The sequence below is a fragment of the Oncorhynchus mykiss genome, chromosome 19, assembly GCF_057628025.1.
Source record: "Oncorhynchus mykiss isolate SJ-2025 chromosome 19, ASM5762802v1, whole genome shotgun sequence".
Lineage (NCBI taxonomy): Eukaryota > Metazoa > Chordata > Actinopteri > Salmoniformes > Salmonidae > Oncorhynchus > Oncorhynchus mykiss.
This window is the reverse complement of record NC_143040.1, coordinates 76167695-76193999: the sequence shown is the minus strand read 5'-3', so window position 1 is coordinate 76193999 and position 26305 is coordinate 76167695. Positions and strand designations below refer to the sequence as shown.

General features: G+C 47.1%; 1 protein-coding gene across 1 annotated transcript in view; it reads right to left on the bottom strand.

Annotated features, from left to right (window-relative positions):
- LOC110498318 (phospholipase B1, membrane-associated-like) overlaps positions 1 to 20045 on the bottom strand; it is a 38501-nt gene extending 18456 nt beyond the window's left edge. The window contains exons 1-10 of the mRNA XM_036955442.2: positions 19893 to 20045; positions 19660 to 19718; positions 19495 to 19570; positions 19263 to 19321; positions 19041 to 19108; positions 8575 to 8618; positions 8003 to 8123; positions 7656 to 7707; positions 630 to 710; positions 17 to 82 (exon numbers count right to left, since the gene is read on the bottom strand). Coding sequence (XP_036811337.2) covers positions 17 to 82; positions 630 to 710; positions 7656 to 7707; positions 8003 to 8123; positions 8575 to 8618; positions 19041 to 19108; positions 19263 to 19321; positions 19495 to 19570; positions 19660 to 19718; positions 19893 to 19947 — 681 coding nt within the window. The 5' untranslated portion in view covers positions 19948 to 20045. The remainder of the gene's footprint in view (positions 1 to 16; positions 83 to 629; positions 711 to 7655; positions 7708 to 8002; positions 8124 to 8574; positions 8619 to 19040; positions 19109 to 19262; positions 19322 to 19494; positions 19571 to 19659; positions 19719 to 19892) is intronic.
- Positions 20046 to 26305: the final 6260 nt, after the last annotated feature.

Below are 26305 nucleotides of genomic sequence, written 5' to 3'. Positions count from 1 at the left end.
CAAGCATCTGTCATACCTCATTCATCATTGTGTCAAGCATCTCTGTCATGTAGTAGATGAAGTTGTCCGCTGAGAAGAGAGTCTGGAATATTAATAAACCGTATCAGTTTTACAGCCGTGAGAACAGCAGTGCAGTATTTTCCTGTTTAATATACACCGTTAATTACTCTGTCAGATAATCTGGTTTAGTTAACAAACATGGCAATGTATCTAAAGTAGGGCAGAAAGGCTAATGGGCAGGAGTGACTGCATCTACTGGGCAGGAGTGACTGCATCTACTGGGCAGGAGTGACTGCATCTACTGGGCAGGAGTGACTGCATCTACTGGGCAGTAGTGACTGCATCTACTGGGCAGTAGTGACTGCATCTACTGGGCAGGAGTGACTGCATCTACTGGGCAGGCGTGACTGCATCTACTGGGCAGGCGTGACTGCATCTACTGGGCAGGCGTGACTGCATCTACTGGGCAGGCGTGACTGCATCTATTGGGCAGGCGTGACTGCATCTACTGGGCAGGAGTGACTGCATCTACTGGGCAGGATTGACTGTATCTAATGTGTAGGAGTGACTATCTAATAGGTATGAGGGACTTTATATTCAACAATCTATGAAAAAATACATTGCCTTACTTTGTTTTTACAATAATCACAGATGTCATTCATTCCAATAAGGACTGTCACCAGCTTCCAATCTTCTTTGTAGTTCAGACCCTGAAATATAGTAATATTATGTAATATAAATGCATTTTGTAGTTAATCTCTGCATGGAAAGGCACACTTACGACTTGAACACTCCAGTGCACAAGTCCGAAAACGTACAGTTTCTGGAAGTGTCCAGCCTTGTAACGGCCCTCCACACGTCCCGTATTTCTCCGATAACGAAACACTTTTGTTACAGCCTTAAAATATATTAAATAGTTTCCCCTCCTCATCAATCTACACACAATAACCATAATGACAAAGCCAAAACAAGTTTAGAAATTTTGCTAATTTCCAAATAAAAAATGGAAATATCACATTTACATACAGTGGCTTGCAAAAGTATTCACTCCCCTTGGAATTTTTCCTATTTTGTTGCCTTACAATCTGGAATTAAAATTGATTTTTGGGGAGATTGTATCATTTGATTTACACAACATGCCCACCACTTTGAAGATCCCCCCCCCAAAAAATTGTGTGTGAAACAAACAAGAAATAAGACAAAAAAAATAGAAGACTTGAGCATGCATTGCTATTCACCCCCCCAAAGTCAGAGCCACCTTTGGCAGCAATTACAGCTACAAGTCCAAGACGGCGTAGCAGTCGGACATTTAGTCTTGTCCCGTCCTGTCCTGTGTAAATATCCTTTTACAATTTTTTTGGGGTATATATTTAGTATATATTTTAATCTCACTTTCCATCTAAGGACGGAATATACTCTCATGCAACTCGCCTCACCCAATGTGGTACGTATCTGCTATTTTTATACCTTAGAACCAGAACCTCCATCAGAAGCTAGCCAGCGAGCTAGCTACTATTCAGTCAGTTAGCCACTGCTAGCGGTCCTCACCGTTAACTCGGACATCAGCCAGCCTCAGCTCGGTCAATACCTGCCAATCTGCACAGCGCGATATCAACCCAAAGCATATCAGACTGCTTTTTCTCTACCACATCTCCGGATTCGTACCGCAAGCTTTGGACCTTTACACCGGATCATCGCAGCTAGCTGCAATCCGATTGGCTACTCCTGGCTAACGTCTTCGTCCCGAAATAAGCACCAGTTAGCCTTGAGCTAGCCTCGAGCTAGGCCCATCTCCCGGCTAGCCGAAGAAGTCCACCAGCTAATTCTTGGGCACCAATACCGCTTTTGCCAATTGGCCTGGACCCTTTATTGCCGACACAAAGCCCTGACAGTCCATCACGACTGGTCTGCCGACGTAATCTTCTGAGGTGTTTTCAACAGGCTTTTCCGTTGTGACGTCGCCGAAGATCCATCTGCTGGCACGGCCCGCTAGCTTTCTGAACCGCCGTGTCTCCAGGTTGCTTAGTAGCAACTAACGAACATCCCCCTGACTCACCTATCGCTGCTCATTGGACCCTATGATCACTTGGCAACTCATGCTTCTCCTTAATGTCAATATGCCTTGTCTTCCGCTGTTTAGGTTCTTTTTTTTTCTCTCACTGTAGAGCCCCCAGCCCCACCCTAAATGACTTAGATAGCTATTTTGTCACACCCTCCCTCCACACATGCAGAGACCTCACCTGGCTTAACTTGTGCCTCCAGTGGCGCAACCGCTCTCATTGTCACTCAATGCCTAGATTTACCTCCACTGTACTCACATCCTACCATACCCTTGTCTGCACATTATGCTCTGAATCTATTCTACCACGCCAAGAAATCTGCTCCTTTCATTCTCTGTTCCCAACGCACTAGACGACCAGTTCATATAGCCTTAAGCCGTACCCTTATCCTACTCCTCCTCTGTTCCTCTGGTGATGTAGAGGTTAACCCAGGCCCTGCAGCCCCCAGCACCACACCTATTCCCCAGGTGCTCTTATTTGTTGACTTCTTCTTCCCAAGTTTGTTTTATTCACTGCTTTAGCACACTCCACCAACCCTGATGTCCTAGCCGTGTCTGAATCCCGGCTTAGGAAGGCCACCAAAAATTCTGAAATTTCCATCACCAACTACAACATTTTCCGTCAAGATAGAACTGCCAAATGGGGAGGAGTTGCAATCTACTGCAGAGATAGCCTGCAAAGTTCTGTCATACTATCCAGGTCTGTGCCTAAACCAACAAAAAAATCCACCTTTCCAGAAATTAGTCTCTCACCGTTGTTGCTTGTTATAAAACCCCCTCAGCCCCCAGCTGTGCCCTGAACACCATATGTAAATTGATTGCCCCCCATCTATCTTCAGAGTTTGTACTGTTAGGTGACCTAAACTGGGATAAGCTTAACCCCCCAGCCATCCTACAATCTAAGCTAGATGCCCTCAATCTCACACAAATGATCAAGGAACCTACCAGGAACAACCCTAAATTCGTAAACATGGGAACCCTCAAAGATATCCTCCTGACCAACTTGCCCTCTACATACACCTCTGCTGTCTTCAACTAGGATCTCAGCAATCACTGCCTCATTGCCTGTGTCCAAAATGGGTCCCTGGTCAAACAACCACCCCTCATCACTGTCAAACACTCCCTAAAACACTTCAGTGAGCAGGCCTTTCTAATCAACTTGGCCTGGGTATGCTGGAAGGATATTGACCTCATCCCTTCAGTAGAGGATGCCTGGTTGCTCTTTAAATGTGCTTTCCTCATAATCTTAAGTAAGCATGCAAGCAAAAGCATGCAAGCAAAAAATGTAGAACTAACAACAGATGTACCCCTTTGTTCACCCCAGACTTGACTGCCCTTAACCAGCACAAAAATCGATGCTAATGCTGTAGCGTACAGCATTAGCATCGAATAGCCCCAGCGAAATGAAACTTTCAGGGAAGTCAGGAGCCAATTAACACAGTCAGTCAGGAAAGCTAAGGCTAGCTTTTTCAAAAATAAATTTGCATCCTGTAGCAGCATTAATTCCAAAAAAGTCTTGGGACACTGTAAAGTCCATGGAGAATAAGAGCACCTCCTCCCAGCTGCCCACTGCACTGAGGCTAGGAAACACTGTCACCACCAATAAATCTACGATAATTGATCATTTCAATAAGCATTTTTTCTACGGCTGGGCATGCTTTCCACCTGGCTACCACTACCCCGCCCACTAACCCCCTGCAGCAAATTTCCAACCCTTCTCCTTCACCCAAATCCAGACTGCTGATGTTCTGAAAGAGCTGCAAAATCTGGATACCAACAAATCAGCTGGCCTAGACCCTCTCTTTCTAAAATTATCTGCCAAAATTGTTGAAACCCCTATTACTAGCCTGTCCAACCTCTCTTTCGTATCATCTGAGATCCCTTAAGATTGGAAAGCTGCCGCAGTCATCCCCCTCTTCAAAGGGGGAGACACTCTCGACCCAAACTGTTACATCTATCCTACCCTGCCTTTCTAAAGATTTCGAAAGCCAAGTTAACAAACAGATCACCGACCATTTCGAATCCCACCGTACCTTCTCCACTATGCAATCTGGTTTCCGAGCTGATCTCAGCCACGCTCAAGGTCCTCAACAATATCATAACTGCCATGGATAAAAGACAGTAGTACTGTGCAGCCGTTTTCATCGACCTGGCCAAGGCTTCGACTCTGTCAATCACTGCATTCTTATCGGCAGACTCAGTAGCCTTGGTCTCAAATTACTGCCTCGCATGGTTCACCAACTTCTCAGATTTTTATTGTATTTTACCTTTATTTAACCAGGCAAGTCAGTTAAGAACAAATTCTTCTTTTCAATAACGGCCTAGGAACAGTGGGTTAACTGAAGTGGGTTAACTAAAAATACATCCTCTGGGGCAAAGCTTCCTGCCATCCAGGACCTCTATACCAGGTTCTGTCAGAGGAAGGCCCTAAAAACTGTCAAAGACTCCAGCCGCCCTAGTCATAGACTGTTCTCTCTGCTACTCCACGGCAAGTGGTACTGGAGCGCCAAGTCGAGGTTCAAAAGGCTTCTTAACTGCTTCTACCCCCAAGCCATAAGACTACTGAACAGCTAATCAAAGGGCTACCCAGACCCCTCTTTTACGCTGCTGCTACTCTCTGTTTATTATCTATGCATAGTCACTTTAACTCTACCTACATGTACATATTACCGCAATTACCTCAACTAACCGCCCCCCCGCACACATCTGTACCGGTACTCCCTGTATATAGCCTCCACTTGTATACGAAATGCTTCAGTCTGGTTTGAGACTCCATCATAGCACTGAGACTGCACTTGTGAAGGTGGTAAATGACCTTTTAATGGCATCAGACCGAGGCTCTGCATCTGTCCTCGTGCTCCTAGACCTTAGTGCTGCTTTTGATACCATCGATCACCACATTCTTTTGGAGAGATTGGAAACCCAAATTGGTCTACACGGACAAGTTCTGGCCTGGGTTAGATCTTATCTGTCGGAAAGATATCAGTTTGTCTCTGTGAATGGTTTGTCCTCTGACAAATCAACTGTAAATTTCGGTGTTCCTCAAGGTTCCGTTTTAGGACCACTATTGTTTTCACTTTATATTTTACCTCTTGGGGATGTCATTCGAAAACATAATGTTAACTTTCACTGCTATGCGGATGACACAGCTTTACATTTCAATGAAACATGGTGAAGCCCCAAAATTGCCCTCGCTAGAAGTCTGTGTTTCAGACATAAGGAAGTGGATGGCTGCAGACTTTCTACTTTTAAAAGAGAGATGCTTGTTCTAGGTCCCAAGAAACAAAGAGATCTTCTGTTGAATCTGACAATTAATCTTAATGGTTATACAGTTGTCTCAAATAAAACTGTGAAGGATCTCGGCGTTACTCTGGTCCCTGATCTCTCTTTTGACAAACATATCAAGACTGTTTCAAGGAGAGCTTTTTCCATCTACGCAACATTGCAAAAATCTGAAAGTTTCTGTCCAAAAATGATGCAGAAAAATTAAACCATGCTTTTGTTACTTCTAGGTTAGACTACTGCAACGCTCTACTTCCCGGCTACCCGGATAAAGCACTAAATAAACTTCAGTTAGTGCTAAAGACTTTCTCCTAAAGAGCTCCATTTTTATGGAATGGTCTGCCTACCCATGTGAGAGATGCAGACTCGGTCTCAACCTTTAAGTCTCTACTGAAGACTCATCTCTTCAGTGGGTCATATGATTGAGTGTAGTCTGGCCCAGGAGTGTGAAGGTGAACGGAAAGGCTCTGGAGCAATGAACCGCCCTTGCTGTCTCTGCCTGGCCGGTTCCCCTCTTTCCACTGGGATTCTCTGCCTCTAACCCTATTACAGGGGCTGAGTCACTGGCTTACTGGTGCTCTTTCATGCCGTCCCTAGGAGGGGTGCGTCACTTGATTGGGTTGAGTCACTGATGTGATCTTCCTGTCTGGGTTGGCGCCCCCCCCCCTTGTGTTGTGACGTGGTGGAGATCTTTGTGGGCTATACTCGGCCTTGTCTCAGGATGGTAAGTTAGTGGTTGAAGATAGTGGTGTGGGGGCTATGCTTTGGCAAAGTGGGTGGGGTTATATCCTTCCTGTTTGGCCCTGTCCGGGGGCATCATCGGATGGGGCCACAGTGTCTCCTGACCCCTCCTGTCTCAGCCTCCAGTATTTATGCTGCAGTAGTTTATGTGACGGGGGTGCTAGGGTCAGTTTGTTATATCTGGAGTACTTCTCCTGTCTGCGGCTATGGAATCCTGACCTGTTCACCGGACGTGCTACCTGTCCCAGACATGCTGTTTTCAACTTTCTAGAGACAGCAGGAGTGGTAGAGATACTCTGAATGATCGGCTATGAAAAGCCAACTGACATTTACTCCTGAGGTGCTGACTTGCTGCACCCTCGACAACTACTGTGATTATTATTATTTGACCATGCTGGTTATTTATGAACATTTGAACATCTTGGCCATGTTCTGTTATAATCTCCACCCGGCACAGCCAGAAGAGGACTGGCCACCCCGCATAGCCTGGTTCCTCTCTAGGTTTCTTCCTAGGTTTTGGCCTTTCTAGAGAGTTAAATATCAATACATTTGATTTGATTTGATATACACGTCAGCTACTACAGAAATATAAATGACTGCAACACTCAACAAAGAGCTGCAGTTAGTTTCAGAGTGGGTGGCAAGAAATAAGTTAGTCCTACATTTTTCTAAAACTTAAAGCATTGTATTTGGAACAAAACACTCACTAAACCCTCAACCTCAACTAAATCTTGTAATAAATCATGTAGAAATTGAGCAAGTTGAGATGACTAAACTGCTTGGAGTAACCCTGGATTGTAAACATGGTCAAAACATATTGATGCAGTAGTAGCTAAAACGGGGAGAAGTCTGTCTATAATAAAGTGATGCTCTGCCTTCTTAACAACACTATAAACAAGGCAGGTTCTACAGGCCCTAGTTTTGTCGCATCCTGACTACTGTTCTGTCATGTGGTCAGGTGCCACAAAAAATGACTTGCAATTGGCTCAGAACAGGGCAGCACGGCTGGCCCTTGGATGTACACAGAGAGCTAATATTAATAATATGCATGTCAATCTCTCCTGGCTGAAAGAGGAGGAGAGATTGACTTCATCACTACTTTTTTTTATGAGAGGTATTGACATGTTGAATGCACCGAGCTGTCTGTCTAAACTACAGGCACACAGCTCAGACACCCATACATACCCCACAAGACATGCCACCAGAGGTCTCTTCACAGTCCCCAAGTCCAGAACAGACTATGGGAGGCGCACAGTACTACATAGAGCCATGACTACATGGAACTCTATTCCGCATCAGGTATCTCACGCAAGCAGTAAAATTACATTTAAAAAACAGATAAAACCCCTTATAGAACAGCGGGGACTGTGAAGCAACACACACACACACACTAGATGTGGTGTAGTGGTGGAGTAGGGGCCTGAGGGCACACAGTGTGTTGTGACATCTGTGAATGTATTGTAATGTTTTTAAAATTGTATAAACTGCCTTAATTTTGCTGGACACCAGGAAGAGTCAATAATAAATACAATTAGCCAATAGGAAGGTGTCTGTGAACAGTGATGAGGCTTACTGGGTAGGACCTAAACGTGTCGATCATATGTCTGGTCTGGTCAGAGACATTCCTGAGGGGAAAAAACATCAATAAAATATTAATGATTTAACATATATTCAGACCAAACCATCTAGCTCTCTCTTGTTACACACACACACACACACACACACACACACACACACACACACACACACACACACACACACACACACACACACACACACTTATCTGGAAAAAGCTTTGAGGTTCATTGGTTTTGCGTCAGTAATAAAGTGTTATCATAGTTATTAAAGTTAATAAACAAACATTTGAACCCAAAGTACACACTGCTTGTTATTTCACAAGCCATTCAGTCAGTCCCTCACAGAGAGTTGTGTCCTGTCACAGCAAAGTTGAATCCTGTCTCATTGATGCTAGTAGGGAAGCCATGGAGCGTCCACCGTGGAGCCGGACCCAGCAGCTCGGGGTTAAACAGCTTGAAAATGTCTGGAACCACAGAGAAATAGAACCTTACTCATGTCAGTGGCGGTTCTAGACCATTTCAACTGGGGGGGGGCAAGCTTGGCCAGTTGTACTGTTAGAGGGGCCAGTTACATTAGATGTAATTGTTGTCATATCGTTTTCTTCACTGCCTTGCAGGCATTAGCAGGCAAAAGGCCATGTTCATAATCATCATCGTTGCCACTGTCTAATAACGGATGTAAAAAAAGAACGATAGCAACAATTAGTTATGTAAAAATTATTTCATACACCACATCTAGGGGGGCCACAAGGGGGTCCAAAATTGTTGTCACAGGGGCACTGCCCCCCCCCCCCCCCCTTTAAAACTGAAAACCAAAAATATGCAAAGAGCAATTCTAAACATGTATGTTATGTTCATTTTCAATTCAATTTTATCTCTGGTAATGAAAACAGTAACACTTATATTGTAACTTACTTGCAAGTGTGATGACATCTTGATAAGTTCCATAACCTCCAATACTGTATAACACAAAGAAAAGGGACAATGAACTGACACCGATACCTACCCTTAACCAGAACCCCTAATCCTAACACAAAGAGGGTCAAGGGTCAAGATCCAAGATGGCGTAGCAGTCGGACGTGTGTTTGTCTTGTCCCTTCTTGTCCCATGTAAATAGTCGGTTTCATCGTTTTTTTCGTATATATTTTCATCTCACTTTCCACCTACGATCTAAATATACTTTCCTGCGACCTGCCTTACCCAATGTGGTACGGATCTGCTCTTTTTTATACGTTATAGCTGGAATCTCCATCAGCAGCTAGCCAGCTAACTAGCTACTAGCTATTTGTCACTGTTAGCCACGGCTAGAGGTATTCACCTTGGAGACCAGCCAGCTTTAGCTCGGTCAATACCTGCCAGTTTGCACAGCGCAACCCAGAGCATAACGGACAGCTTTTCTCCACCACATCACCGGATTCCTGCCGCAACCTCTGGACCATTACACCGGATCATCGCAACTAGCTAGCTGCAACCGTGTGGCCACCGCTGGCTAACGCCTCTGTCCTGAAGCAAGCACCTTGAGCTAGCCTCGAGTTAGCCTTGAGCTAGCCTCGAGCTAGGCCCATCTCCCGGCTAGCCGAAGAGGTATACCCTCTAATTCATGGGCTACAATACCTCTTTTCCCAATTGGCTTTGACCCTTAATTGTCGACATGGAGCCTCGCCGATCCATCATGACTGGTCTGCCGACATAATCTTCCGGTGTGGTTTCAACAGGCTTTTCCATTGCGATGTCACCTAAGACCCATCTGCTAGCCCCGGCCCGCTAGCTTTCCGAATGCTGCGACTTCCACTCGCCTAGCATAGTAGTGACTACTGGACTCACCTATTGCTGCTCATTGGACCCTATGATCACACGAGCTACACATAACTCTCTCTAATGTCAATATGCCTGGTCTTCTGCTGTTTAGGGTAGTTGTTTTATTTCACTGTAGAGCCCCTAGTCCAGCTCAACATGCCTTAGATAGCTCTTTTGTCACACACCCCACACATGAGACCTCACCTGGCTTAGCTTGTGTCTCCAGAGATGTCTCCAAATTCTCATTGTCACTCAATGCCTACGTTTATCCCCACTGTACTCGCACCCTACCCTTGTCTGTACATTATGCCCTGAATCTATTCTACCATGCCCAGAAATCTGCTCCTTTCATCATCTGTTCCCAATGCACTAGACGACCAGTTCATATAGCCTTTAGTCTAACCCTTATCCTACTCCTCCTCTGTTCCTCTGGTGATGTAGAGGTTAACCTAGCCCCTGTAGCCCCCAGCATAAGACCTATTCCCCAGGCGCTCTCATTTGTTGACTTCTGCAACCATAAAAGCCTTGGCTTCATGCATGTTAACATCAGAAGCCTCCACCCTAAGTTTGTTTTATTCACTGCTTCAGTACACTCCGCCAACCCTGATGCCCAACCCTGATGTCTGCTGTTGAAAATCCAACTTTCCAGAAATAAGACTCTCAATGTTGCCGCTTGCTATAGACCCCCCCCCCCTCAACCCCCATCTGTGCCCTGGACACCATATGTGAATTGATAACACAAATTATCAAGGATTCTACCAGGGACAACCCCAAATCCATAAACATGGGCACCCTCATAGGTATCATCCTGACCAACTTGCCCTCTAAATACACCTCTGCTGTCTTCAGGATCTCAGCAATCACTGCCTCATTGCCGGCGTCCGTAATGGGCCTCACCAGGATCTCAGCAATCACTGCCGGCGTCCGTAATGGGCCTGCGGTCAAACGGCCACCCCTCATCACTGTCAAACACTCCCTAAAACACTTCAGTGAGCAGGCCTTTCTAATCGACATGGTCTGGGTATCCTGGAAGGATACTGACCTCATCCCATCAGTAGAGGATACTTGGTTGTTCTTTAAAAGTGCTTTCCTCGCCATCTTAAGTAAGCATGCCACAAAATGTAGATCTAAGAACAGATATAGCCCTTTGTTCACTCCAGACTTGACTGCCCTTGACCAGGACAAAAACATCTTGTGGCGTACTGCATTAGCATCGAATAGCCCCCGTGAAATGCAACTTTTCAGGGAAGTCAGGAACCAATATGCTCAGTCAGTCAGGAAAGCTAAGGCTAGCTTTTACAAACATAAATGTGCATCCTGTAGCACTAATTCCAAAAAAGTCTTGGGACACTGTAAAGTCCATGGAGAATAAGAGCACCTCCTCCCAGCTGCCCACTGCACTGAGGCTAGGAAACACTGTCACCACCAATAAATCTACGATAAGCATTTTTTCTACGGCTGGCCATGCTTTCCACTTGGCTACCACTACCTCGCCCACTAACCCCCCGCAGCAACTTTCCAACCCTTCTCCTTCACCCAAATCCAGACTGCTGATGTTCTGAAAGAGCTGCAAAATCTAGACAATATGGACCCTCTCTTTCTAAAATGATCTGCCAAAATTGTTGAAATCTCTATTACTAGCCTGTCCAACCTCTCTTTCGTATCATCTGAGATCCGTTAAGATTGGAAAGCTGCCGCAGTCATCCCCCTCCTCAAAGGGGGAGACACTCTCGACCCAAACTGTTAGTGACCTATCCTACCCTGCCTTTCTAAAGATTTCGAAAGCCAAGTTAACAAACAGATCACCGACCATTTCAAATCCCACCGTACCTTCTCCACTATGCAATCTGGTTTCCGAGCTGATCTCAGCCAAGGTCCTCAACAATATCATAACTGCCACAGATAAAAGACAGTAGTACTGTGCAGCCGTTTTCATCAACCTGGCCAAGGCTTTCGACTCTGTCAATCACTGCATTCTTATCGGCAGACTTGGTCTCAAATTACTGCCTCGCATGGTTCACCACTGCAATCTGTATGCTCTCGTTGGCTGGCCTTCGCTACATATTCCCACTGGCTCCAGGTCATATATATGTCTTTGCTAGGTAAAGCCCCGCCTTATCTCAGCTAACTGGTCATCATAGCAGCACCCACCCATAGCATGCGCTCCAGCAGGTATATTTCACTGGTCACCCCCAAAGCCATTCCTCTTTTTGCCGCCTTTCCTTACAGTTCTCTGCTGCCAATGACTGGAACAAAAAAAAATCACTGAAGCTGTGTTACGATCTACTAGGTGTGGTGGGTGGAATCAGGCGCAGAGAGCAGGGTTCAGTCGTTTTCCTCAGATTTATTCCCCAGCGCAACAAAAACAGTCACGCCAACACACAGGGCGTAAATACGTTGCTAGTCCAAAACAACAGGACTAAACAGTCCGGAGAATAAATACAATAATAAATCACACCAACAAAACACAGAGTAACAAAAAACAAGCCCTCACAAATACCCAGCGGGCCTAGTGCCCTTAAATACCCTACAAACAAATCCTAATACAAAACAGGTGTACCCAATTAACCAATAACCCAAAACAAACGGAAAGGGAATCGATGGCAGCTAATAGGCCGGCGACGACGACCGCCGAGCACCGCCCGAACAGGAAGAGGCACCAACCTCGGCGAGGTTCGTGACAGTACCCCCCCCCTGATGCGCGGCTCCCGCAGCGCGCCGACCCCGGCCTCGAGGACGACCCGGAGGACGAGGCGCAGGGCGATCCGGGTGGAGGCGATGGAAATCCCTCAAGAGGGAAGGATCTAAAATGTCCCTCCCCGGTACCCAGCACCTCTCCTCCGGACCGTACCCCTCCCAGTCCACGAGGTACTGCAGGCCCCTCACCCGGCGTCTCGAGTCCAGAATAGCTCGTACTGTGTACGCCGGGGACCCCTCGATGTCCAGAGGGGGTGGAGGGACCTCCGGTACCTCACTGTCTTGTAGGGGACCAGCTACCACCGGCCTGAGGAGAGACACATGAAACGAGGGGTTAATACGATAATAAGAGGGAAGTTGCAATCTATAACACACCTCGTTTATCCTCCTCAGGACTTTAAATGGCCCCACACACTGCGGCCCCAGCTTCCGGCAGGGCAGGCGGAGGGACAGGTTTCGGGTCGAGAGCCAGACCCTGTCCCCTGGTGCGAACACCGGGGCCTCACTGCGGTGGCGGTCAGCGTCTCTCTTCTGCCGTTCACTGGCCTGCCTGAGAGAATCCTGGACTGCCCGCCAGGTCTCTCTAGAGCGCTGTACCCACTCCTCCACCGCAGGAGCCTCGGTCTGACTCTGATGCCACGGAGCCAGGACCGGCTGGTAACCCAGTACACATTCGAATGGCGACATATTCGTGGACGAATGCCGAAGAGAATTCTGGGCTAACTCTGCCCATGGGACGTACCTTGCCCATTCTCCTGGCCGGTCCTGGCAATACGACCTCAGAAACCTGCCCACTTCCTGGTTTACTCTCTCTACCTGCCCATTACTTTCGGGGTGATAACCAGAGGTAAGGCTGACCGAGATCCCCAGACGCTCCATAAACGCCTTCCAAACCCGAGATGTGAACTGGGGACCCCGATCGGAGACGATATCCTCTGGGACCCCATAGTGCCGGAAGACGTGGGTAAAAAGAGCCTCTGCAGTCTGTAGGGCCGTAGGGAGACCAGGCAATGGAAGGAGACGGCAGGACTTAGAGAACCGATCCACAACGACCAGAACGGTAGTGTTCCCCTGAGAAGGGGGAAGATCAGTAAGGAAATCTACCGAGAGATGGGACCATGGCCGTTGTGGAATCGGGAGGGGCTGTAACTTCCCTCTAGGAAGGTGCCTAGGAGCCTTACTCTGGGCGCATACCGAACAGGAAGAGACATAGAGCCTCACATCCCTAGCTAAGGTGGGCCACCAGTATTTCCCTCTAAGACCCCGCACTGTCCTATCGATCCCCGGATGACCCGCAGACGGTAGTGTGTGAGCCCACCGAATCAACTTATCACGAACACCAAGCGGTACGTAACTTCTGCCAGTCGGACACTGTGCAGGCGCAGGTTCAACCCTCAACGCCCGCTCGATGTCCGCGTCCACCTCCCATACCACTGGGGCCACCAGCCGAGAAGCAGGAAGGATGGGAGTGGGTTCGATAGACCGGTCCTCAGTGTCATAGAGACGGGACAGCGCGTCGGCCTTAGTGTTGAGGGAACCTGGTCTGTAAGAGATCGTAAATCTAAAACGTGTAAAGAACATGGCCCACCTAGCCTGGCGCGGATTCAGTCTCCTCGCTGCACGAATATACTCCAGATTACGGTGATCAGTCCAGATGAGAAAAGGGTGTTTAGCCCCCTCTAGCCAGTGTCTCCACACCTTCAGGGCCTTTACCATAGCTAGTAACTCCCGGTCCCCCACATCATAGTTCCGCTCTGCCGGACCCAGCTTCTTAGAAAAGAAAGCGCAGGGACGGAGCTTCGGTGGCGTACCCGAGCGCTGAGACAGCACGGCTCCAACCCCAGCCTCGGACGCATCCACCTCCACTATGAATGCTAACGAAGGGTCCGGATGCGCCAACACGGGAGCCCCAGTGAACAGTGCCTTCAACTGGTTGAAGGCTCCATCAGCCTCTGCTGACCACCGCAAACGCACCGGCCCCCCCTTCAGCAGTGAGGTAATGGGCGCCGCTACTTGGCCAAAACCCCGGATAAACCTCCGGTAGTAATTGGCAAACCCTAAAAACCGCTGCACCTCCTTTACCGTGGTCGGAGTCGGCCAATTACGCACGGCATTAACGCGGTCACACTCCATCATCATCCCCGAGCTGGAAATGCGATAACCCAGGAAGGAAACGGCTGGTTTGGAAAACACACATTTCTCAGCCTTGACGTATAGGTCATGCTCCAGCAGTCGCCCAAGAACCTTGCGCACCAGGGAAACATGCGCGGCGCGTGTGGCAGAATAAATCAAGATGTCATCAATATAGACTACCACACCCTGCCCGTGCAAGTCCCTGAGAATCTCATCTACAAAGGATTGAAAGACGGCTGGAGCATTTTTCAACCCATACGGCATGACGAGGTACTCATAGTGGCCTGATGTGGTACTAAACGCTGTTTTCCACTCGTCTCCTCCCCGAATACGCACCAGATTATACGCGCTCCTGAGGTCCAGTTTTGTGAAGAAACGCGCTCCGTGGAATGATTCCACCGCCGTAGCGATGAGAGGTAGCGGATAACTAAAACCCACTGTGATCGAATTGAGACCTCGATAATCAATGCACGGACGCAGACCTCCCTCCTTTTTCCTCACAAAAAAGAAACTCGAGGAGACGGGTGACATGGAGGGCCGAATGTACCCCTGTCTCAGAGCTTCCGTGACATATGTTTCCATAGCCAACGTCTCCTCCTGTGACAGTGGGTACACATGACTCCGGGGAAGTGCAGCGTTCTCCAGGAGGTTTATCACGCAATCCCACCGTCGATGGGGTGGTAATTTGGTCGCTTTCCTCTTACTAAAAGCGATAGCCAAATCGGCATATTCTGGGGGAATGCGCACGGTGGAAACCTGGTCTGGACTCTCCACCGTCGTGGCACCGATGGAAACTCCTAAACACCTCTCTGAACACTCGTCTGACCACCCCTTAAGAGCCCCCTGTTTCCAGGAAATAAGGGGATTGTGAATAGCCAGCCAGGGAACCCCCAACACCACCGGAAACCCAGGTGAATCAATAAGGTAGAAACTGATCCTCTCCCTATGATTCCCCTGCGTTACCATGTCCAGCGGAATCGTGGCCTCCCTGACCAGCCCTGACCCTAGCGGTCGGCTATCTAAGGAGTGCACGGGGACAGGTGGGTCTATCTGCACTAACGGAATACCCAATTTACGGGCGAGTCCACGATCCATAAAGCTCACAGCTGCGCCTGAATCGACTAGCGCCTTATGCTGAAGAGAGGGGAAAAATGCAGGGAAAAAAATTAACAAAAACATGTGACCAACAGGGAGCTCTGGGTGAGTTTGGTGCTTACTCACCTGGGGTGGCCGAGGAGCGCTCTGCCGACCATCTCGACTCCCAGAGGGACTCCTCCAACACCGGTCCGAAGTGTGTCCTCTCCGTCCACAATAGGAGCAGGAGGAGCCCCCTCTGATCCCCCTAGATGCAGCTCCTCCCAACTCCATCGGAGTGGGAGTGGGAGAGCTGGACGGTGGAATTAACAGGACCCCTTCTGAACGCCCGCGGGCAGCTAGCAGGTTGTCCAATCGAATAGACATGTCTATTAGTTCATCCAGGGAGAGAGTTGTGTCCCTGCAAGCCAGCTCCCGGCGGACGTCCTCCCGGAGACTACACCGGTAATGGTCCATCAGGGCCCTGTCATTCCACCCAGCACCAGCAGCTAGGGTCCTAAACTCCAACGCGAAGTCCTGCGCGCTCCTCGTCTCCTGTCTGAGGTGGAACAGTCGCTCACCCGCCGCTTTACCCTCTGGTGGATGATCGAACACTGCTCGGAAACGGCGAGTGAACTCCAGGTAGTTGTCCCGAGCTGAGTCTGGACTGTTCCAGACTGCGTTAGCCCAGTCCAGGGCCCTGCCCGTTAAACAGGAGACGAGGAGGCTCACACTCTCCTCACCCGAGGGAGCCGGACGCACGGTAGCCAGGTAGAGCTCCAGCTGGAGCAAAAATCCCTGGCACCCAGCAGCCGCTCCATCGTACTCCCTCGGGGGGGAGAGACGTAGTGCGCCGGACCCAGAGGACGATGTAGGTGGAGTAGGTGGTGTCGGGAGTGGGGGAGCTGGGGTAGATGTCGGGAGACCACTCCGCTCCCATCGTTCCATCCTCTCCATCATCTGGTCCATCGCGGTACCAATCCGATGGAGGACAGCTGTATGGTGATGAACGCGCTCCTCCATAGTGGGGAGAGGAGTGGTCGCTGCTCCTGCTGACTCCATTTCAGGTGGTGCGGGCTTCTGTTACGATCTACTAGGTGTGGTGGGTGGAATCAGGCGCAGAGAGCAGGGTTCAGTCGTTTTCCTCAGATTTATTCCCCAGCGCAACAAAAACAGTCACGCCAACACACAGGGCGTAAATACGTTGCTAGTCCAAAACAACAGGACTAAACAGTCCGGAGAATAAATACAATAATAAATCACACCAACAAAACACAGAGTAACAAAAAACAAGCCCGCACAAATACCCAGCGGGCCTAGTGCCCTTAAATACCCTACAAACAAATCCTAATACAAAACAGGTGTACCCAATTAACCAATAACCCAAAACAAACGGAAAGGGAATCGATGGCAGCTAATAGGCCGGCGACGACGACCGCCGAGCACCGCCCGAACAGGAAGAGGCACCAACCTCGGCGAGGTTCGTGACAAGCTGGAGACTCATATCTCCCTCACTAGCTTTAAGCACCAGCTGTCAGAGCAGCTCACAGATCACTGTACCTGTACATAGCCCATCTGTAAATAGCCCATCCAACTACCTCATCCCCATACTGTTATTTTTTTATTCTCCTTTGCACCCAAGTATCTCTAGTTGCACATTCATCTTCTGCACATCTATGACTCGTGTGTTTATATTGCTAAATTGTAATTATTTTGTCACTATGGCCAATTTATTGCCTTACCTCTCTTATCTTATTTGCACACACTGTACATACAGTCAATAACACAATATAAAAAGTGTATGTTTGTTTATTCCATGTGTAACTCTGTGTTGTTGTTTGTGTCACACTGCTTTGCTTTATTTTTACCAGGTCACAGATGTAAATGAGAACTTGCTCTCAACTGGCCTACCAGTTTAAATAAAGGTGAAATAAAAAAATACATCCTCTGGGGCCAAGCTTCCTGCCATCCAGGACCTCTATACCAGGTGCTGTCAGTGGAAGGCCCTAAAAACTGTCAAAGACTCCAGCCGCCCTAGTCATAGACTGTTCTCTCTGCTACTCCACGGCAAGTGGTACTGGAGCGCCATGTCGAGGTTCAAAAGGCTTCTTAACTGCTTCTACCCCCAAGCCATAAGACTACTGAACAGCTAATCAAAGGGCTACCCAGACCCCTCTTTTACGCTGCTGCTACTCTCTGTTTATTATCTATGCATAGTCACTTTAACTCTACCTACATGTACATATTACCGCAATTACCTCAACTAACCGCCCCCCCCCGCACATTGACTCTGTACTGGTACCCCCTTTATATAGCCTCCACATTGACTCTGTACCGGTACCCCCTGTATATAGTCTCCACATTGACTCTGTACCGGTACCCCCTGTATATAGCCTCCACATTGACTCTGTACCGTAATACCCTGTATTTAGCCTCCACATTGACTCTGTACCGGTACCCCCTGTATATAGTCTCCACATTGACTCTGTACCGTAATACCCTGTATATAGCCTCCACATTGACTCTGTACCGTAATACCCTGTATTTAGCCTCCACATTGACTCTGTACCGTAATACCCTGTATATAGCCTCCACATTGACTCTGTACCGTAATACCCTGTATTTAGCCTCCACATTGACTCTGTACCGTAATACCCTGTATATAGCCTCCACATTGACTCTGTACCGTAATACCCTGTATATAGCCTCCACATTGACTCTGTACCGGTACCCCCTGTATATAGCCTCCACATTGACCCTGTACCATAATACCCTGTATATAGCCTCCACATTGACTCTGTACCGGTACCCCCTGTATATAGCCTCCACATTGACTCTGTACCGTAATACCCTGTATTTAGCCTCCACATTGACTCTGTACCGGTACCCCCTGTATATAGTCTCCACATTGACTCTGTACCGTAATACCCTGTATTTAGCCTCCACATTGACTCTGTACCGTAATACCCTGTACATAGCCTCCACATTGACTCTGTACCGGAGCGTCAGGGTAGCCTAGTGGTTAGAGCGTTGGACTAGTAACCGGAAGGTTGTGAGTTCAAACCCCCGAGCTGACAAGGTACAAATCTGTCGTTCTGCCCCTGAACAGGCAGTTAACCCACTGTTCCCAGGCCGTCATTGAAAATAAGAATTTGTTCTTAACTGACTTGCCTGGTTAAATAAAGAAAAAATAAAATAAAAAAAACGTAATACCCTGTATATAGCCTCCACATTGACTCTGTACCGTAATACCCTGTATATAGCCTCCACATTGACTCTGTACCGTAATACCCTGTATATAGCCTCCACATTGACTCTGTACCGTAATACCCTGTATATAGCCTCCACATTGACTCTGTACCGGTACCCCCTGTATATCGCCTCCACATTGACCCTGTACCGGTACCCCCTGTATATAGCCTCCCCTTGACTCTGTACCGTAATACCCTGTATATAGACTTGCTTGTTATTTTATTGCTGCAGTTTCATTATATTACTTTTATTTTTTTTATTTTTTTACTTATCTATTTTACTTAACACTTTTATTTTTATTTTATCTTAACTTCTTAATTAAAACATTGTTGGTTAAGGGCTTGTAAGTAAACATTTAACTGTAAGGTCATGTGACACATAACATTTGATTTGAGTTCAACTTTAATTGTTGTTGAAGTAAAAATCACCTCCATGAAACATGCCGATATTCAACAGGGACTGACAGAATGGTGGAGCCATTGGCAGCAATAGCTGTCTGCAACAGAGACACACAATTCATTCACTACATTGGCCAGAGACAATATTCACCACATTGATCATAGACAATATTCACTACATTTGTTAAGGAGGAAAGTGACATATTTACTGAGATGAATAGCTACTAATGGTGGACAGTGAATTCCACCCACCGTTAGAGAGTCCCCCAGAGCTGCTATGACTTTGATATCTGCAGCTTTCACCAACTCCACTGGAATCAAAGGACATCAGCATTAACAACACAAAGACTGTTTGGCTGCAGTGTTCGGAAACAACTTTGGCCGGTGTGTTTTTCTCTCAGTTGAATTAAGGACAGCGTTTTGTGATTTGACTCACCCGAGGTTGAGAAGGAGAGGAAAGGACAGGAGGAGAGGAGAGACTCACCTGAGGTGGGAACCGTGGGAGAGGGGCTCATGTCTGGGCAGTGAAAGACAGGGTGTATTGTGGTCGCAGGGAACTCCTGGACACCAAGACAATAATAAACATGTCTGATGAACTAGCTGATGTAGCTACGGCGATGTTTGTGGAGGATGTGTGAATCTACAGTACCTTTAGATTCTCCTTCACTTCATTCTGAGGCTGGTTGGACTCCTGCCACCTTTCGTTGCCTTGGAGAGAAATTATTAGGAAGTAAACATACATACGTACATACTGATGTGCAATTTTGTATGGAATGCATGTAACATTCTATTGAGGCTTTGAATAATGTGATGCTCTGTCATTTCAGGAACTTAAAGTATTGATAAATATAACGGTCTCTCTGGAAAACAACCTGTACTTACCATGAACACAAAAGCAGGCTAGTATACAGGCTGAAAACAGGACTGTAGCAATCATGATCTGTTCCCTCCCTGGACAGTGTTTTAAATGAGCTGTTATCTGGAATCATTGACTTTGAGTGCACCTTATCACAGCTGTATAAATACTAATAATGTGGCAAAGTCTGCCTTGCAGTCATTATTGTAGAAAGTAGCGATATGATGTTCTCAACTATATCTGATTACATAATGGTGGAAGGCACTTAGAAAATAAATGAATACCATGTAGTGAAATGCATAGATCAGACTGCTTTCAATAGGCATGGTTACTCAATATGATTCATTTAATTTCCCCATTTGTAAACTTATGGCCCAAACCAGGAAATGATTTAATATTTTTATCATGATTTGAGGTATTTTTAACCAGGAAAGTCAGTTAAGAACAAATTCCTATTTTAAATGATTGCCTAGGGACAGTGGGGTTAACTGCCTTGTTCAGAGGCAGAATGACATATTTTTACCTTGTCAGCTCGGGGATTCGATCTTGCAACATTCTGGTTACTAGGCCAACACTCTAACCACAAGGCTACCTGTCGCCCCCAATGACCCAGGTGCAGACAGTGTTGAAGAAACATACGTTTATTCTTTAAACAGGGGCAGGCAAACGACAGGTCAAGGCAAACGACAGGTCAAGGCAGGCAGGAGTCAATAATCCAGATAGGGTGTAAGGCACTGGAACAGCAGGCGGGCTCAGGGTCAGGGTCAGGCTCAGGTCAGGGTCAGGCAGAGGTCAATAATCCAGAGAGGGTGTACGGCACCGGAACAGCAGGCGGGCTCAGGGTCAGGGTCAGGGTCAGGTCAGGCAGAGGTCGGTAATCCAGAGAGGGTGTAAGTCACCGGAACAGCAGGCTGGGTCAGGTCAGGCAGGAATGGTCAAAAACCAGGAAACAGGGACTATAGCAAAGACAGGTGCAAGGGAAACCACTGGTAGGTTTGAACGACCAAAACAAACTGTCACAGACAGACAGAAAACACAGGTACTGTATAAGTACCCAGGGGATAATGGGGAAGATGGCCGACACCTGGAGGGGGGTGGAAACAAGCACAAGGACAGGTGAAACAGATCAGGGCGAGACAGTTATTTTCAATTGGGTGATGTCATGGGATGAGGTCATAGTTATTTCCTGGGGAAGGTAAATAAATGGAACTCAGTACATTCTGCCGTAAAAAAAGAAAAAAATATAACACTAAATGGGGCTAGAAACTTACAAAATGCAGAAATGGACAGAAGAGGAAATACACGGAGCGTTTTGCATGTATTTATATTTCGCTGTAGTTTGCCAACCACGGACCCTGGACTATGGGCATGCTTGTTATCCGATTTGCTTGCTGAAGGCAAAGCACAACTTTCGATTTCTTACATACTCATAATGGTATTATTTAATGTGCTTGCTGAATGCAAAGCATAACTCTAGATTTTGTACATACTCATTATTATGAGTCAACAGTCACCCTCAACAGTCACCCTCAAAGCATCATTACCCATCGCTCCACAACAGCCACGGCCCTTGCAGAGCAAGGGGGAACCACTACTTCAAGGTCTCAGAGCAAGTGACGTCACCAATTGAAACGCTATTTAGCGCACACTGCTAACTAAGCTAGCCGTTTCACATCCGTTACACTCACCCCCCTTTTGACCTTCCTCCTTTTTCCGTAGCAACCAGTGATCCGGGTCAACAGCATCAATGTAACAGTATAAGTTTAAACCGTCCCCTCGCCCATACCCGGGCGCGAACCAGGGACCTTCTGCACACATCCGTTACAGATGCTGCTATACTAAAATCTGATATAAGAACAGCCCTCACCAGGATTAGACAGCTACCCAGGTGGATGCTACTATACTAAAATCTGAGATAAGAACAGCCCTCACCAGGATTAGACAGCTACCCAGGTGGATGCTACTATACTAAAATCTGAGATAAAGAACAGCCCTCACCAGGATTATTAGGCTTCCCAGTTTGATACTCTGTTACTAAAATCTGAGACAGCCATCACCTAAATGAAGTATGGAAAGTCACCTGGATGTCACGACCTCCGCCGAAGTCGGTCCCTCTCCTTGTTCGGGAAAGGAGAGAGACCGGAGGTCGACGTCACCGGTCTTATAGCCATTGCCACTCCACCTTTCATTTTCCATTTGTATTGTCTTGTTTTCCCGCACACCTGGTTCACATTCCCTCATCAGACTAAGTGTATATTACCCTCTGTTTCCCCCATGTCTGTGTGTGGAAGTGTTCTTTGTGTAGGGTGTTACGCTACAGGCTGAGTTGCGCTAGGTTTGTTTATAACATAGGTTTGTTTGTTTTATTTAATCCGGTTCATGTTACCGTGGTTGTGCTTTGTGCTGCCTCGCCTGTGCCTTTGGGCCAGGGTGTATATTAAAGCTGTTATCACCCATCTCTGCTCTCCTGTGCCTTTGGGCCAGGGTGGATATTAAAGTTATCCTGTTATCACCCATCTCTGCTCTCCTGTGCCTTTGGGCCAGGGTGGATATTAAAGTTCTCCTGTTATCACCCATCTCTGCTCTCCTGTGCCTTTGGGCCAGGGTGGATATTAAAGTTCTCCTGTTATCACCCATCTCTGCTCTCCTGTGTCTTTGGGCCAGGGTGGATATTAAAGTTCTCCTGTTATCACCCATCTCTGCTCTCCTGCGCCTGACTTCCCGGCAACCAGTCACTCACCCCTTTACACTGGATTAGAAGGCTTCCCAGTTGGATGCTCCTATACTAGAATCTGAGATAAAAACAGCCTTCACCTAAATGAAGTCTAGAAAGTCACCAGGATTAGACAGCTCTCCAGTTGAGTCCTGTAACAGGAATTGTGACGTATTAACTCCTTTATCAACACCTGGAACTGTGTACGCAGGAGATCTGGAACTGGAGCAGCTACACTTAATAAGGCACTCATCTCATTAATTCTCAATAAGGATAGAGACCCCACTGACCCAGGGAGTTTTCGCCCTTTCAGTGTAATTGGAGTTGATTGTAAGGTGCATTTATCAAGTGGGTTAAGGTATTATACTCCAATCCAAGAGCAGCGGTCCTCACAAATGGTATGATCTCTTCCTTTTTAAAAATCTGTTGAGGGGAACCCAGCTGGGTAGTCCTCTCTCACCTCTACTTTTTACTGTATTTTTGGATCCCTTGGCAGCAGCAATCAGAGCTGATTCAGGAATCAAAGGAGTGATGGGAGGTGCCAGAGAGCATAACTTGTCAGCATAATATACTGACAATATATTGTTACTTATTAAGGGAACCGGCCACAACATTCTCTTTGGTTTTGAACACAATTGACATGTTCTCACAGATATCTGGTTATAAGATTAATTGGCAGAGGCTATGCCTGTATCCAAATTCTGTCATCCTGTTGTAATTACTTCATTACAGATCAAATGGGTACCACCAGGGATGAAATAACTGGGTATAAAATTGAGCAACAAACTACAGAATGTCGTGCAAATTAATATGATGCCACTACTACAAAAAATAAAGAATACTTTTGATAAATGGAGGTTGCTTAATCTTACTTTATGGGGTAAAATAAATACTGTTAAAATGGTTGTGGCCCCACAGTTTAATTATGTGTCCATGATGCTCCCTGTGGCCATTTCTCCCTTACTATTTAAGATGGGGAAAAAAACAGAAAAATGGTGAACTTGTTGTATGCTCCAATGGATAAAGGAGGACTAGCATTACCCAAAGTAGAACTATACAACATATCATTTGAAGTAGCCAAATTGGCCAGACACTGGGACAATTATGATTCCCATTTGGGATTTACTCAGATTGAGAGGTCTATCACAGCCCTGTTTAAACCTACTGAGGCATTATCACAAAAAAAGTATTCAGAGAGAGTCAACTGAAGAGGCTAACCCAATCCTACAACATTCCCAAGAGGTATGGGTTAAGATGCATTAGATGTTTGGATTTTATTCTTCCGTATGGCACAACCCATCGGTTTACATAGGAAAATGTATCTGGGAGGTATGGCTTAGACAAGGCCTGCATGCAGTAGGGGATCTATATATGAGAAAGGAACGCTTATGCTGTCATACCCTGACCTTAGAGAGCCATTTTATTTCTCTATTTGGTTAGGTCAGGGTCGATTGTGGGGTGGGCATTCTATGTTTTGTATTTCTGTGTGTTTGGCCGAGAGTGGTTCCAATCAGAGGCAGCTGTCTATCGTTGTCTCTGATTGGGAATCATACTTAGGCAGCCTGTTTTGCCATCTTAGTTGTGGGTAGTTATCTGTGTTAGTGGCCTGTATAGCCCTAGTAAGCGTCACGGTCGTTTTTGTTGGTGACATTTATAACATTAAAAGAAAATGTACCCTCAACACGCTGGACCTTGGTCCTGTCATTTCCCTGACGACGTTTGTGACATATGCCCTATCAGGACCTGAATGGAAAGGAGATTTCTGGAAATACATACAACTAAGGAACTGCATGGGGTCTCTTATGAGTATTTTGTAATTGTATTTGTATTTATTATGGATCCCCATAAACTGCTGCCAAAGAAGCAGCTACTCTTCCTGGGGTCCAGCAAAATTAAGGCATTTACACCATTTTAAAAACATTACAATACATTCACAGATTTCACAACACACTGTGTGCCCTCAGGCCCCTACTCCACCACTACCACATATCTACAGTACTAAATCCATGTGTATGTATAGTGCGTATGTTATCGTGTGTGTGTGCATGTGTCTGTGCCAATGTTTGTGTTGCTTCACAGTCCCCGCTGTTCAATAAATTTCCAAGATGGCGTAGCAGTCAAGACGTCTTTGTCCTGTCGTGTCCCTTGTATATATCATTTGACATATTTTTCATAGCATATCCAAATATTTTGCTAAACCTCATCTAAATACTCTCCTGCAACCCGCCTCACCCAATGTGGCGTGGATCTGCTTTTATTTCCTAAAGTATTTATATTTACTTCGGATCTGGACTCCCTCAACTGAAGCTAGCCAGCTAACTACGATTGCGCAACCAGGGGTGGAAAAACCTTGGATCATTGTTACTCTAACTTCCGCGACGCATATAAGGCCCTGCCCCGCCCTCCTTTCGGAAAAGCTGACCATGACTCCATTTTGTTGAACCTGCCTACAGACAGAAACTAAAACAAGAGGCTCCCACGCTGAGGTCTGTCCAACGCTGGTCTGACCAAGCTGACTCCACACTCCAAGACTGCTTCCATCACGTGGACTGGGACATGTTTCGTATTGCGTCAGATAACAATATTGACGAATACGCTGATTCGGTGTGCGAGTTCATTAGAACGTGTAACATGACCGAATACAAACAGTGCAGCTATTCCCTCCGCAAGGCTATCAAAAAAGCTAAGCGTCAGTACAGAGACAAAGTAAAATCTCAATTCAACGGCTCAGACACAAGAGGCATGTGGCAGGGTCTACAGTCAATCACGGACTACAGGAAGAAATCCAGGCCAGTCACGGACCAGGATGTCCTGCTCCCAGGCAGACTAAATAACTTTTTTGCCCGCTTTGAGGACAATACAGTGCCACTGACACGGCCTGCAACGAAAACATGCGGACTCTCCTTCACTGCAGCCGAGGTGAGTAAGACATTTAAACGTGTTAACCCTCGCAAGGCTGCAGGCCCAGACGGCATCCCCAGCCGCGCCCTCAGAGCATGCGCAGACCAGCTGGCCGGTGTGTTTACGGACATATTCAATCAATCCCTATTCCAGTCTGCTGTTCCCACATGCTTCAAGAGGGCCACCATTGTTCCTGTTCCCAAGAAAGCTAAGGTAACTGAGCTAAACGACTACCGCCCCGTAGCACTCACTTCCGTCATCATGAAGTGCTTTGAGAGACTAGTCAAGGACCATATCACCTCCACCCTACCCGACACCCTAGACCCACTCCAATTTGCTTACCGCCCAAATAGGTCCACAGACGATGCAATCTCAACCACACTGCACACTGCCCTAACCCATCTGGACAAGAGGCATACCTATGTGAGAATGTTCATCGACTACAGCTCGGCATTCAACACCATAGTACCCTCCAAGCTCGTCATCAAGCTCGAGACCCTGGGTCTCGACCCCGCCCTGTGCAACTGGGTACTGGACTTCCTGACGGGCCGCCCCCAGGTGGTGAGGGTAGGCAACAACATCTCCACCCCGCTGATCCTCAACACTGGGGCTCCACAAGGGTGCGTTCTGAGCCCTCTCCTGTACTCCCTGTTCACCCACGACTGCGTGGCCACGCACGCCTCCAACTCGATCATCAAGTTTGCGGATGACACAACAGTGGTAGACTTGATTACCAACAACGACGAGACGGCCTACAGGGAGGAGGTGAGGGCCCTCGGAGTGTGGTGTCAGGAAAATAACCTCACACTCAACGTCAACAAAACT